This window comes from Colias philodice, chromosome 25 (genome assembly GCF_061535455.1).
Source record: "Colias philodice isolate Cphi_HAF_F1 chromosome 25, ilColPhil1 Martin Lab GWU primary, whole genome shotgun sequence".
Taxonomy (NCBI): domain Eukaryota; kingdom Metazoa; phylum Arthropoda; class Insecta; order Lepidoptera; family Pieridae; genus Colias; species Colias philodice.
The window spans coordinates 6775842-6792109 of NC_143110.1; the positions used below are offsets into that span (position 1 = coordinate 6775842).

The 16268-nt window shown below is 33.5% G+C and overlaps 2 protein-coding genes across 5 annotated transcripts in view; one reads left to right on the forward strand and one right to left on the reverse strand.

Moving 5' to 3' along the window:
• Positions 1-5721: 5721 nt before the first annotated feature.
• Positions 5722-10211, forward strand: LOC149477472 (uncharacterized). The gene is made up of 7 exons (XM_089711004.1): positions 5722-6385; positions 7241-7394; positions 7884-8045; positions 8644-8737; positions 9156-9314; positions 9667-9737; positions 10025-10211. Exons 1-7 carry the CDS (start codon positions 5722-5724, stop codon positions 10209-10211), a joined length of 1491 nt encoding a protein of 496 aa, XP_089567130.1.
• A 716-nt stretch (positions 10212-10927) lies between these two features.
• The window catches only part of LOC149477473 (nucleolar protein 4), a 136040-nt gene continuing 130699 nt past the window's right edge, over positions 10928-16268 (reverse strand). For all 4 annotated transcript variants that reach the window (XM_089710947.1, XM_089710948.1, XM_089710946.1 and 1 more), the window contains 5 exons: positions 15922-16127; positions 15342-15422; positions 15067-15140; positions 14701-14790; positions 10928-14312 (listed from right to left, as the gene is read on the reverse strand). In XM_089710947.1, coding sequence (XP_089567073.1) covers positions 14095-14312; positions 14701-14790; positions 15067-15140; positions 15342-15422; positions 15922-16127 — 669 coding nt within the window. In that variant the 3' untranslated portion in view covers positions 10928-14094. The remainder of the gene's footprint in view (positions 14313-14700; positions 14791-15066; positions 15141-15341; positions 15423-15921; positions 16128-16268) is intronic.

Sequence of the window (16268 nt, forward strand, 5' to 3'; positions counted from 1 at the left end):
TTAGGGTAAAAGTGGGATAGATGCCGCACGGGGATAGATGCCTCATTTTCAAAAAACCTCACTTCCCAGAGTCGTGACTACGAATTAATGATTTAAATAGGAGCTCCTATCATCCCGCACCTCGGGTACGCATGAGCTGTTGTTTGGTGAAGACGTGTTTCGCTAGTGCGTGTTATAATATCCGCGGCGAACTTCACGAACACGTTAAAATTTAAAAAGGTTGATATTTGCCTTTGCATAACTTTATAAGTATTAATAAATTTCACTATATTTCTTATTATGTCTATACACTGGTTCATTAAGTATAAATCTAAGTGAAAATAGTGGCTCATTTGTTTTTATTTAATAAAAAAAATACTGGGGCAGCTATCCTTATCAAAAAGGATAGTTGCCCCTTTTTTTTCGAGGGATAGATGCCCTTAGGGGCCTCTAAGGGCATCTATCCCTCAATACATATGTACATGTTATTATCGATAATCACAAGTACTGTTTATATTTTTACCTGATTGCGTCAGAGGTTTTCTCTATATTAACCGATTTTACTCGTTTAATTTGCTTTTTTTGTTATGTATACTTACTTATTAATGATCTGTCCTTATACTGATTGTAGGAGAACCACGCCACGAAATTACAAAAGTAAAGAAGGAGTGCGAGCGCAAGTATATTCTTGGACAACAGAACAACTATGTTAACATGACATTTGCTGGTTTATCATATTAATTTTATTAGATTTCGCGTTTATAGAGTATGTAAGGCATCTATCCCACTCTGCAGGCATCTATCCTCCTTAGTATTTTCATGGTGGGGCAACTATCCAACTAGGTAGGCATCTATCCTCAAAAAAGGTGTTCTACAAAAATATTTATTACACATTATCTATAAATGATAGGATAAAAAATATATATAGTAATTCAAAACAGATAATTAACCTAGCTATATTCATACAAAGTGTTCGTATAAGATTCATGTATTTAAAATTATGAGGCTATTTCAAAAAGTAGGGCATCTATCCCACTTTTACCCTATGTGTTTGTTTTTTTTTCTCCAAAAATCATATCTTTATCCTTTACGGTCAATTAGACCACAATCTCCATGATTATTATAGCATTTATGGGCCTATTATTATTAATTATAAATAGAACAAAATATAGTATCAGTAATCTATATATATAAAAATGAATTGCTGTTCGTTAGTCTCGCTAAAACTCGAGAACGGCTGGACCGATTGAGCTGATTTTGGTTTTAAAATGTTTGTCGTAGTCCAGGGTAGGTCTAAACGGTGAGCAAATAAGGAAAAATTGCGAGTAAGATAGAGTAAGACGACAATTCCATTTTCCCATATAAAAGTTGAGCAATTCTTTCTGTCAAACATTTGACGGTATTTGTACTCTCAAGTCTCAGTTCCACTCGAATTGAAGAACGCATTAAATAAAGACTTTTGAATCGACAACATAATATCAACTTTGCTCATAACATCGTGTTTTTAAATTTCAAAATATAAAAATAATTTTGATTTTCGTACATGTCAATCATTAGTTGTCAATCCTGTCAAATACGCTAAATATTGTTTGACATTCATGCGTTCAAAAATGTATTTTGTGTAAAATAATTAAAAAGTAAAAAGGGTGAATAAACTATTGTCTGTATTTTTTTAAATCAATTATTGAAAAGTGCAATTAAAGCAGATACATAAAAATTCCTCAAATATTTGTGTTTACGCGTGCTTTCAGAAATTGATAATGTATTTTCGGTGAGGAAACTAACCAAGAAGTATAGTTAGATAAATTATTTAAAAAAAAAATGTTGTGTGGTTTTATGAAACCACGGTAAAAGTGAAACTGCTGAACGGTTCCGAACACTGCTTTGTGTAGCGCATGTCGCGTGTCGGTCGGCTGCCGAGTAGGTATACCTACCTACTCGGCAGCCGCGATACACGCGACATGCGTTACACAGACCAAAAAGTTTGAGACGATGTAATAAAAGTTTCACTTTAAAAATCTATAAAAATGTAAAAATTCTGACAATTATTTGTCGCGATTACGTCGACTGCTTCAAAAATATTGCGTTGAAATAAATGCAAAAGTAACTCTGTCTATTACTCAATCACGCCTTAACTACTGAACCAATTTGCATGAAATTTGGTATAGAGATATTTTGATATCCAAGAAAGGACATAGGCTACTTTTTATCCCGTCTATCTTTTACCTCGTTATCTATTGCTAATCCTGAAATCGATCCAGACCGACATTATGTTGTAATCACGAATATGATTCATGGACCGTGTGGCACCATCAACCGCCAATCACCATGCATGGTTGACAGCGAGTGTTCCAAAAGGAATCCACGTCATACGTCATACAATTTACTGTAGAAACTATCACAGGCAACAAGATGATACAATACCTAACTATCATAACCACAGACATGTATATTGATACATGTCTGTGATCATAACTAAAGTGAAAGGAAACGATTTCGTGGTCGACACCAGTTTAAAGAATGAAAAGAGTTAATCCGAATGCATCCCAGGCTGCAAAACGTAGTTTAATTCGATAATTCTTGAAGAAAAATTAGCTAGAAAAAATTAAAATTAAATAATAGGTAAAAAAACTAACAAACACGCTTTTTATAGAAAATCGAAGTAAAAAATAGAAAATAAATTTAAATGAATTTAAATTAAGAAAATAGTGTTAAAAATTTCAGTGAATATAAACGAATAATAGTGTGAGTATAAAAATATTTTATTTAAAAAAAAGCGTGGGGTGCAGCATATTATCGAACTGATAATCACTCTACTCATATCTGTCAATAAAATATCTATAACCATTGACACCATGCACCGTTCGTGTTCGTTGTTCGTTGTTCGAGGTTCGTGGTTCGTGGTTCGTTGTTCGTTGTTCGTTGTTCGTTGTTCGTTGTTCGTTGTTCGTTGTTCGTTGTTCGTTGTTCGTTGTTCGTTGTTCGTTGTTCGTTGTTCGTTGTTCGTTGTTCGTTGTTCGTTGTTCGTTGTTCGTTGTTCGTTGTTCGTTGTTCGTTGTTCGTTGTTCGTTGTTCGTTGTTCGTTGTTCGTTGTTCGTTGTTCGTTGTTCGTTGTTCGTTGTTCGTTGTTCGTTGTTCGTTGTTCGTTGTTCGTTGTTCGTTGTTCGTTGTTCGTTGTTCGTTGTTCGTTGTTCGTTGTTCGTTGTTCGTTGTTCGTTGTTCGTTGTTCGTTGTTCGTTGTTCGTTGTTCGTTGTTCGTTGTTCGTTGTTCGTTGTTCGTGTTCGTGTTTGTGTATGTTCACATTCACATTTACATTCACATTCACATTCACATTCACATTCACATTCACATTCACATTCACATTGTTCGTTGTTCGTTGTTCGTTGTTCGTTGTTCGTTGTTCGTTGTTCGTTGTTCGTTGTTCGTGGTTCGTGGTTCGTGGTTCGTTGTTCGTTGTTCGTTGTTCGTTGTTCGTGTTCGTGTTCGTTGTTCGTTGTTCGTGTTCGTGTTCGTGTTCGTGTTCGTGTTCGTGTTCGTGTTCGTGTTCGTGTTCGTGTTCGTGTTCGTGTTCGTGTTCGTGTTCGTGTTCGTGTTCGTGTTCGTGTTCGTGTTCGTTGTTCGTTGTTCGTTGTTCGTTGTTCGTTGTTCGTGTTCGTGTTCGTGTTCGTGTTCATGTTCGTGTTTGTGTATGTTCACATTCACATTCACATTCACATTCACATTCACATTCACATTCACATTCACATTCACATTGTTCGTTGTTCGTTGTTCGTTGTTCGTTGTTCGTTGTTCGTTGTTCGTTGTTCGTTGTTCGTTGTTCGTTGTTCGTTGTTCGTTGTTCGTTGTTCGTTGTTCGTTGTTCGTGGTTCGTGGTTCGTGGTTCGTGGTTCGTTGTTATTTGTTCGTTGTTCGTGGTTCGTGGTTCGTTGTTCGTTGTTCGTTGTTCGTTGTTCGTTGTTTGTTGTTCGTTGTTCGTTGTTTGTTGTTCGTTGTTCGTTGTTCGTTGTTCGTTGTTCGTTGTTCGTTGTTCGTTGTTCGTTGTTCGTTGTTCGTTGTTCGTTGTTCGTTGTAGAAAAAAATTATAGAAAATTTTAATTATTTTCTTACCTTAACGACTATAGATGAAAATTATATAAATTAACAAAAAAATGGAATAATTTTATCAAATTTGTGTATTGTCATCGGTCCTCAATAAATCTAAAAAGTTTGAACGAAATCTGGCCGTTTAAAGTGGGTCAAAATCGCGCCCAAAGAAGTCGGTTACAAACAATCATACAAACATACAGGTGAAGTTAATAAAAAGCGTGTATAAAAAGACGTGTGGCCTGGAAAATACCTATACGTCAGGAAAAATTCTAAAAGCCAGGAAAATTTGTATACGTGAGGAATATTTCTCTTTGCCGCAAAAATTTCTATAAGTCAGGAAAAATCCATAAGTCAGGAAAATTACGATAAGTCAGGAAACATATTTTCTATGTCAGGAAAATTTCCATAAGTCGGGAAAATTTTTATAAGGTGGAAAATTTCCTGACATAGAAATTTTACCTGACTTATGGTAATTTTCCCGACTTATGGATTTTTCCTGACTTATAGATATTTTCCTGGCTTATATAAATTTTCCTGACGTATTGAAATTTTCCTGGCGTATAGAAATATTCATTTCGTATGGAAATTTTCCGGACTTAGAAACATTTTCCTGACTTATACAAATTTTCCTTATCTATGTAAATTTTCCCGACGTTTAGAAATTTTCCTGACTTATAGAAATTTTTCTGACTTATAGAAATTTTCCTGGCGTAAACAAATTTTCCTGACGTATAGAAATTTTCCGGGCTTATGGAAATGGTAATGACTTATGGCTTATAATCATTTTCCTTACTTATACAAATTTTTCTTATCATAAGAAAGGAAAATTTCTATAATACAGGAAAATTTTCATAAGTCCGGAAAATTTCTATACGCCAGGAAAATTTGTATAAACAAGGTAAATTCCTATACGCCAGGAAAATTTCCATGAGAAAGGAAAATTTAAGACAGGAAAATTACCGTAAGTCAAGTCATAAGCCAGGAATGTTTCTATACGTCAGGAAAAAATCTATAAGCCAGGAAAATTTCTATACGCCAGGAAAATTTCTATGCGTCGGGGAAATTTCTATAAGCCAGCAAAATTTCTATAAGGCAGGGAAATTTCTATACGTCAGGAAAATTTCTATACGCCACGAAAATTTCGATTAGACAGGAAAATTTCGATAAGCCAGGAAAAATTTTATACGTTAGGAAACATACTACTGAACCGATTACAATGACATTTAGCACACTTATAGAAGGTAACTTGGATTAACACATAGGGTAAGTTTTATCCCGGAAATCCCACGGGAACGGGAACTATGCGGATTTTCATTTGAAAACGCGGGCGGAGCCGCGGGCGAAAATCTAGTTATTAATATTTAAGTTCTTTATTTTTCCAGCAACCCCAGTTATTATTTCATTGGCCTGTTCACTATAATGTCAATATGTATTATGAAATTTAATTACATTCAGTTATCTTAAAAATAATAATTAAAAAAGCGTGTTCGTATAAATGGAAATATGAAAGAAATCGATTTCAAATTTCTGTCTGACGATGTTGAGAAAATGCAAATATAAAATAAAAGTTATCGCTCAATTGGAGTTTGCTAGAAACCATAAAACACGAATAAAATTCAGAAAGATTTAAGTTCTTTAGAAACGACGCGTCAATCATGAAGATATTCCTTCTTATAATAATTTACGTTGCAATAATCGTTAATTGTGATTATGCAGAAGAATCCGGGAAAAGATTACCGAAAATGCACAGAAGTATAAAAATTTTCAATCCCAGAAAGTTCTCGAAGTTAAAAATGTCTCGAGCACTTGAGAGTCGCAAAGCAAATGTAAAGACGAATAAGGACAATTTTTATACAGTATTTTCACCAATGTCTATAAAACTCAAGGATATACCTAATAGCCCATACTTTAATGGTGATGTTAATGACGGCTATAAGACTAGAGTTAAAAAAGTATTACCGGAATTTGAACATAAAATACACAAAAGATCAGCAACTGTTAATGAAACCAATTTAGAATCAAGAAGAAGTAAATCTAAACTGCATGGAGCTAAACGCAAACATTCTGACAATAATGCTGATCACGTAAAATCTCATAGATTGTCCAAAGACAAAAAACATGAAGGGAAATCTTCCAAACATAAACACCACAAACGGCACCATCAAATGAAACTTCCAAGAGAAGCAAATAAAACAAAAGAATTAAGAAGTCATAAGAAGAAATCGAAATCTCATCATTCGAGAAAATTGAAATCAAATTCTTCAAGAAGGGACAAAGTGAAACTATTGCATGAAGATAAAACTCTTAGAAGTGAAAAGGGTAAATATTGATTTGTGAAATAATAAATTTTCAACGCAGCTTTTGTTTCTTTACTATTTAGATTTAATTATTTCGTTAACCTAAGTTGACGATTTCCACAGACAGCCATTTGAATTTGAATGTCTAAATATATTCTTTCATGTTACTAGAGATGAAAACAACTAGTTATCATTCAAACAAAAAATTTGTTAGTGGTTCAGCAATTATTTCAGCTAATATTTCATTTACACGTTTATTGAACATTAATAGGAATGGGGATACATTAAACACACAGCGTTTATCATAATTTTTATTAACGAACTTAAAAATCTATATACGATGAGAAAAAATATTAACAATGAATATCATACAACCAGAACGAAAAATAAATTTTAGCTTCAACTGAAAATGTAGGTAACGTAGGACCGAGGTTTTATCTCATTTGATTGTATGTTCTCTTACCTGCCACTTTGCCCAGCTATCGAAATGTGGTTCGGCATTACATAAATTCTGATGTAGGTAATTCAATTGTCAAAAAGTCTTCCTACAAGAATTGTATTATTCTATACTGTATACATATAACTACTATAACTACATAAAAATATGAAAAAAATTCTTATACAATAACGGTCTTGGCTCTGATTGTAGATATATGATCAATGAAACTACAAGCATTTCAAAATTTTTATTCTAAATCCTCATTACATTTGTGCACTATTTACATAAAAATCACTTCATAATCTATTTAAAAACACAAATTTCCATCTCCTATGTACGTCGAAAACGCACTTACAAATCAACCTTCTTATTAAATTAAAACATAATTTCTTACACTTCACACTACCCTTATAACATTATTAAACTGAATAATTCTAGCTCTAATCCGTCGCAAGCGTCTAATAGCAGCCAAGGATGCGATGATAGAAGACTATCCCTACGTAGTGTCCATCCAAAAGGGTCGAGAGCATTGGTGTTCTGGGGCTTTGCTCAACCCACGACTCGTGATCACCACTGCTAACTGTATTTGGAAGTGAGTTTAGTATGTGACAAGTTTCTATGTTTTACGACAAATAAAGTTTGGAATTTTATTGTTGTAGAGCAATATATTTAGATTACATTTCGACACATTAAATGTAGAGTAATTTCTTGGAATGTGCACCCAAAACTCTATGATAATTCTAATTTCTCTTTCATTATTTTAATATTTAAATGAAAATTTGAGAGATTCGTTCATAGATTCGTTCATAGATTCGTTCCACTATCATACTAATAATATGTGATAGTTTGTATGTATGTAATATGTAGATATGTTTGTTACTTTTTCACGCAAATACCGGTAGTATCGATAATCGATAGCAGATTACAATGAAATTTGGCTCACACATAGTGGTAAGCTTAGATTAACAAATAGGATAGGTTTTATCCCTAGAAGCCGACAGGAACGGGAACTATGCGGGTGTTTCTTTGAAAACGATTAGTTACTAGAATAGTTCTAAAAAACTACTATTGAATGTTCTAGATCCTTCCGTATGAGTCGACTGAAGGTTCGAGCTGGATCCCGTTACGTGGACCGAGGAGGTCAGCTGGCGAAGGTGCAGGAGGTGATGAAGCATCCCTACTGGAGCATCCGGAAGAACCCTGACTATGATGTCGGTCTGTTGTACTTGGATAGGAATATTAGGTAGATTTCATTTCAGTATGTAATCGTGGGTTTCTAATACATCTACCACAGATAATCTAATACTTTACTAGCATCTACCATTAGAATAAAAATTTACATATGTCGGTATCATATTATTCAATATTCGCTCACGATAGTAGAATCAAGCCATCATACTTTGACGTTTAATTGTGTTTACACACACATAATTATAAATTTATAAAGAATAGAAAAAAGTCGATCACGAGGCGGGACTCGAACCCGCATCCTTTTTCGCCAGACCGGGGCTGATGCCTGACCAATTCAGCCACTCGTGACCCGCCAGAGCGATCGAATTTATTCTAGTCTTTCAGTTTTATGTGTCTAAGGGACACACCGCGCGCCATCTATTGAGACACACATAATTCTTTCTTAGTTTCACATAATTTCTTAAAATATCATTGCTATTTCAGTAGGAAAGAAACAAGCCAATCATACCAACAATGCTTCTATTATAACTTGTTTAAAACATTAGGAACACGAACTTTCAAAGCAACTCTTTTCAATATATTATTATGATGATACGTAGATTGTAGGTACCTACTACAAACAGACTTTATTCTATAATACCAAATAATAGGTTTTCAGACAGTGTGCATGCGGTTGACTTGCCCAATGACGCCATGTTACCCGCGTTTGAAGACGCGTGGGTCACGAGCTGGGGAGCTGAAAGAGTGAGCATTTTTTCTTACATTCTATTTCATAGTGCTAAGTTTACAGAAATACCTATTACTATAATATAGGAGCAGTGTATCAATTCAATTCACGATTTTCCAAAACTGACACTTGAGAACAAAATAGCCAATAAATCTGTTGTTGTACTGGTTTTGCTTTCAAGTTAAATAACTTATATCTCCATATTCCTATGTTTCTCACCGCTATAGGTATTTCTATCATCAGTTCAGCCATATGACGAAAGATAGACAAAACTACAAAGATACATAAAGAATTTTGACTTGTTTCCTAAGTTAATGATATCCTAGTTCACGGATCAGTTGACCAGACCGGAGTAGACCCGTATTGTTTATCAATATCAGGGTAAAACCAGGGTAATATAGCTATAGTTATGTAACTATCATACTTCTCATACAGCGTGATGGAGTATTCGAGACCAAAGGCATAACACTCCAAGTGTACCATTCTCGGCTGATCGACCTCGACAAATGTAACAACGTGACACAACGCTTTGGGGTCGCGGTCACTAATAACTTTATATGTTTGGCGCAGACTGGGAGGAGAGCACCTTGCACGGTATTGTTATCTACCTTACCTTTTTGTTAGTCCAGAAAGCTTTTGTAGTGCCTGTTTTCTATAGCAATTAAAGTAGGCGAATAGTAATTATTATTCTGTGATGGATTTTATTGATTTATTACGTTAGTCAACGTTAGTTACGTTACGTTAGTCGTGAGGTTGGACCTGAGCTTTTGCTCTAAATATCCTTACCTAAACTACCTACTTATAAACAAATTAGAATTATCACTGCAATCCTACTTATTCTACTACTTCTATTTAAAGTCTAAAGAGATATAGGTGTTTTAAATCGATATATTTAACAACAAACGCAAATACATTAACTACATAATATATATTTCTTTACTTACAGCGTGACACAGGTGCTCCAGCAGTTAGCGATGGAATAGTTTGGGGTCTTGCATCGTGGGGGCTACGAAAATTGTAAGTAGATAGGATTCCAATATATTTTATTTTCTATGAATACCTTTATAAGAGAATACAATTAGTCACGCACAACAGTTTCATAATAGTGTTGTATAATGTCCTGAAACTTCTTAACAATGTAATCAAATCGAAAAATAAACAAAATGAACAATAATTATAATGGTGTATCCAAGAAGCTGGATTTATGCTTAAAAAGTTTTAGCTAAAGAAACTGGACGTTTCTGTATCTATACTTTATTTCATGCTTTTAATTTTTTAGTTGTAATGTCTCAAATTTATTACAGATGCGGTACAGAGCGCTACCCAGCGATGTTCTCATACCTGGGATCACGATCTAATCTCGACTTCATTACCAACGCTACACATTACCTCCTGTCTGAAAAACGTTACTACCCCTATCCTGATCGATTCGTTCTTAACAAAGCTGATACCACTAAACCACCCACTACTAGCAATATAATGGAGTATTAAAGTTATGAATTGAAAATGGTTTTTTATTTGATCGATTTCATATAATAAAATATGTATACATGTGCATGTAAAACCTGGTAGGTAGGTAAAGATACTATAGCACTCAATTGCACGCCTCATAAGCAAAGCGTTGAGGTGGGTACTACTGTCACTTCGCGCAAAACATCTGATTTTTCAAACTTAAAATGTCTTTATGTATCATACATTGCACTTGTAAGATAATACATACACACACATATTAAGAAAAAACACTATTTTTAACGTTCATGATATTTTTGATGTCATTTTTGTTATTTAAACTAGTTAAAAAACAGTTTAAAAAAGTTCTGTCTTGGACGTCCGTGTGTCTGTATGTGCGGATCCTTTTTCTTGTTAACACGATAGCGACCGAAATACTTTACTAATCGAGTCTTTTTTTTTCTCTTACGCTTGAGTATGCTCAGGAATAGAACCCTTTCATTTTTCAGGGTCTGATTCGATGTGGTTTAATTGTTATTAAATAAACAAAAATAATAATTAATAAATATTTATTAAAAAAAAATTATGAGGCGTGCACTTTTGGATTTTCCAAATTATTTCTTCTTATTATGTGTTTTAAATACTTTTTATGTGTAGGCAGCACCATTTAATTTCATAAGAAATATGATAGGTAATTACGTATGTCAACTTTTTCAATAGATATAAGCTAAAGGAAATTGAAATAAAAAACATTTTCAGTATATGAGCATATTTAATATTTTCTTTTCAAAATTGTAAAACTCACATTTTGAAATTGCAAAATTATAACTAAATTCTCATATCGTTAATAGTAACAATCGCTTTGTAATTCCATATGTACTCTTGAACTAATAATAATTGTAAACCATTTATCATCTCTAATAATAATAATATATTTTTATTTCTAACAAATTCATTTTCAACTTTTCACCGTCGTTTTTCATTTTCGTTCCAACAACTCACATATTTCTAAACAACTGTAATACATATAATCTAATCGAAATCTTTTTACATCCCATTTACAAACACTACCATTTTCTATGCACCGAATTTTAGTTTTAGAACTCGGAATGACTCGGAACTTAAACTAACGTAACGTAAAATTAAAAATAAACATAATAATTTGAAACGAAACTTCACGTAAATACATACAGGCGGGATATACACGAACGACTTTTGTTAGACAAACTTTTTATTAAACTATTAAAAGAAATAGTATTCCATTTAATCAAGGAATTCAGAATCAATTAGTGAAAATCATAAACATGAAAACGATACTGAATCCATCCATTCAAATTAGTGCGCTTTTTAATCTATTTTTTACATTTTGCCAACGTTTAGTCGTTCGTGAATACACCGCATTAGAATCAATTCATTTCTTTGGCAATTTTCGTATTCAAAAGTGAATTTACAATTTTTAAAACTGGCTGTAAGCATCTTAGCTATTGTGAAAACTGGCAAAGTGTGAAACTATTATACGATTATTGTATTGGCGCCAAATTATTTTCATTAATATAACTTTTGCATTTATTTCTAATATTTTGAGGAAAACTCGTCTCATCTTCTAAAAAGCTTACATAAATCTGCGCAGTTCTTACTTCTTAGGAACTTACAATTAAAGAGAAACAGTTAAGAAGATGTAGTTTTAGGGCAAAAAGAACGTATACATTTTCGTAAGAAATATTATATTCCAAGATACACAAATATGTCTTGTTATATTTGTATAACTTATTTAGAAGTCAAAAAGTTTATTTACATAATTATCATCCTTGAAGTTTTTCTGTAATATTAATGAAAATATTGGCGCCATATTAACCAGTAGCAACAAAATAAAGCGTTCTGTTACTTGAATTATTCTATTAAGTACATGTGTTACAACTTAACAAAATCTATTTATTATCCTATGTAGTAGAACTGGCCAAAACTTTACATGTAGATATTAAATAATAATAAAATATAAACAACAGAAGTCCACTAACAAAAATTAGGCCAAACACAATTAAGAAAGACTTATATGAAACGTCAAATACATTTTTAATTTGACTCGGAACTTAATTATAATCCGTAAGATACGCTTAACTAGAATCTGGCCATATCTATGGTAACAAGTAGAGTATAATAAAAGTATCGTACTGAGCAAAGCAAAGATTGTGAAGTGGCAGCACTGTTAATTTGTTTTTAATCTGTATCAGCTGTCAAAATGCCAGACTTTGCATTTTAAAAAACACACTCATTCCATGTTATCATTTAATACAAAGACGTTTTCTAGAAAGTTCGAATCGAACTATCGAACAAGATCGAGTATTCTTACATAAAAATATGTACTGTACGTGTGTCCATGATGGCATTTTATGTAAGCTGCCCACTGCAAATTGTATTTTAATCGTTTTATGACTGTTCAAATAAATGTTGTGTGGTTTTATGAAACCACGGTAAAAGTGAAACTGTTCGAACGGTTCCGAACACTGCTTTGTGTAGCGCATGTCGCGTGACGGTCGGCTGCCGAGTAGGTATACCTACTCGGCAGCCGCGATACACGCGACATGCGCTACACAGACCAAAAAGTTTGAGACGATGTAATAAAAGTTTCACTTTAAAAATTCAGTATCTATAAATCTAGGATTTTTAGAGGCGTTGGTTTTAGTTTGGTAAATGAAGGAACAAAAATTGTGGTATGAGTAATCATACCAATACCTTTATAGCATAAAGATAACTTTATTCAAATAGTACGAATAAGATTAGTTTTGTTTTACAAGCAAGAACAAAATTAACAGTGTTGCCATAATAAAGAAGACTAACAATTTTTGGATGGAGCAATCATGACCATGTATAGATAAAAAAAGTATAAGAAATATATTACTCGTTTCAAAATACAACTAGAGATTAGAGAACTATAAATATAATACAAAACAACAAATAAATTCGTGCTCCTTACGTCTAGAATGCCACTTTAACCTAGAAAACGTTTAGACTCTGTTATCTAGAATATGCCGTGTTCAACTTTGAAATATTAAGGTAAATGGAGGTATTAAATCAGCCGATATTTCATTCCTAATCTAATGCACCAGGCAAGAAATCGAATTTTCCATAATCTTACACTAAAAACTCCCTGATTTTTTTCTTAAATCTAAATATACACAAAATAATTTTGTACTCTTCAAACGAGTTCCGAATGGCAACACGATTTTTTGTTATGGCAGCTCCGTAGCCAAATGGACTGGTCATTGAAAAAACTCGTAATCCTAAATAGATCATTAATGATGAAAACGTTGAGATTAAAATAGCAAGGTTGGTAGCATTGAAATATTTAAAAAGCGTAGCTATCCTTACAATGGTACCAACTTAAGTAATATTGCGGACCTGTTTCAGGTCTCGCGTAGGACGAGAATTATATTCGTTTGAGGTATAATTTTTTATTTGACACCAAAAACATTTCTCGTAAATGTATCTTGACTAAACCTTGATTTACAACGACAAATTTAATTATCCATGTATGTCTTCCCCCTTCTATACATACATCCATTGTATACATCAAGACAATAATTTCCATCAATTAATTTCAACCATTTGACATTTAAAAGACGTACTTAATTGTATAAGTACAAAAAAAATCTCATCAGTCCGTAAAAACATCACTGAAAACTCAATCCACTAATTTCGTCATCTAAACATTTTTACATTTCACTAATTTCTGTATTGTAATTTCCAAAAATATCCAAAATCAAAATCAATTTACAAGACTGATAGAATTTACAACACATGTCAATGTCACTGTCACTTGTCAAATCTGACATATGGCGGCCATGTTTCCCGCGCGATGACGTTTGAATTGACGTTAAAAGTATCCGAATTTAAATCCGAAGTAATTGGCGAGGTTGGGCGTTCCCTAGGGCTGGTTTAGGAGTAAAGTTTCCAATTCGTCAGCTGAACGGAGAAGGAAAGCAGCTGATTCGCGGTATCCTGTTATAAGTTGTCGAACCGCGCCTACTTCGGAGCCTGAGAGTTTGTGTGAGAGGAGCGACTTTGATGATGTGCCGGTTATGGATGGTGTGGATGTTGAGTGTAGAGTGGTGGTGGATGTCTTTAGAGACAGGTCTGTGGGCGCTGGAAGGAAAATATATTATTTAAATAAAAGAAAACTGTGGAGCTGGAAGAAATTGTGTTATTTCAATAAAAATAAGAAACAAATTGGAAGATTTAAAATATTGTGGACCTGGAAGAAATTTTTTTATTTCAATAAAAATGGAATTGAGTTAATATAATGCTTAAAGATACAAGGCTAACGTATCCTATGAACAATGATGGTGTTGCGTCGTTAAAAGATCATATTGAAACTTCTAAATAGGGCAATATCTTTTTCAAAAATATGTCGTTCGCTTCTTATTATTCTTTTTCTGTCTTTGAAATAAATTATATAATGAATTCTTTTTATTATTACATATTTTATTCTACATGGCAAGTACAAGAAGTAGGTACTACGTTATATTCTTACCAGTAATATTAGGGAATGTGTGCGTGTGCGCCGCCATTGCGGAGAGCAGCGCGCTTTGGTAGGCGGCCATCGCTGCGTTCACACCAACACCTAATGTAAAATAATATTAATATTTATAAGTAAACAAAAAATCATCGAAATCTGTTAACCCAGTCGAAAGTACAACGTAACAATCGTTCGAGGTAACATACCCAAAAATACAGTCCTATCAAAAACTTTCTTGAATTCAGTCGAAAGGAAAAGATAAAAAAATTTCTACAATTTGAAATTGAATGGAGAAAAAAAAACTAAGTTTGTTGTTAAGATTTGTGTTTGTTAAGATTTGTTGTTTCTAGGAGTAACATAAAATAAAAGCAATTTCCTTACCTGTTGGCGGTAAAGCAGTAAGAGTTGACAAGAGAGCTGTATTTGACAGAGCTGATGCTTGATTCGTGGATGAACTGAAAATAAATGGAGAAATATAAATTAATTCCAAAAAAATAAACAAAAAAAATCGGGCAAGCCGTATCGTGTCCAAGTTGTGAACTAATGTCCATAATATGTAAATGTAATGACCGTTTATCCGACATCTTTAATAATCTTTATTTAAAATGGATCACAGTCATTACATTTTTTCGAAATATAAAATTGCTATAGCTTACTTTTGCCGTCCGAATGTCGGCGGGTTGCCAAACGTGGATGGAAACGTTGGCCGGAACAGCGGAGCCGGGGATGATGCGGGACTGAAAAGATAAAATATTAAATTTACCTTCATAAACTTTACGAAGAAATAACACGTACTTATAAGTGATCTTATGTGACTAATCTTAATTTTATTTGGGGCACTTTACTATTTCTGCATTCTTTTTGCAAATAAGCAAAATATACGCAATAGAATTGAATTTCGCACCAATAATGACCCGGTAAACATAAATCTGAATATTTCGTTTTTATTAGGATGTAGTTGCTGCTTTGTTGTAAACCCAAAAAAGATGTTTAAAATGTAAATTGAAGTGCCCTTGTTTCCATTAGCATTATCCAGTTTGAGACTGTTATTATTGAGCAGTGGCTTCAGGGCTGTTAGAAGGCAAACTCAAATATATTTTATTAATTCAATTAGATTTCTTCTAGAAGCACTTTTGAATCGTCATAACCTATTTTTAACATTTACCACCGTCCCTGTTGTATCGGCTTCTGCCGTACTATATCTTAAAAATCTAGATGTACCAAAATGATAATTACCTGGCAGTCTTACTGCCCGTGTTTCCATTGGCATTGTCCAGCTTGAGACTGTTATTATTGAGCAGTGGCTCCAAAGTAGGACTGTTAGAAGGTCGTGTGGTATCTGCAGCTGCCTTGCTGTGACCAGCGGTAGTGGTTGTGGCCGGGCTGCTGATAGCGCCAGTGTACAGGTTTAGGAAGGAAGATGTCGCTGTTGTATCTATGGCCTGGAAAGGTAGTTTGGTTGTTGTTTGTGCTATTATAACATTGTAAATTAAATGATGTAGATTACTAATTGATACAGGTAAGTAAAATAACATAGTGTAGTCATAGAGATAAGAAAAATCAAAGAAACATACATATACTAC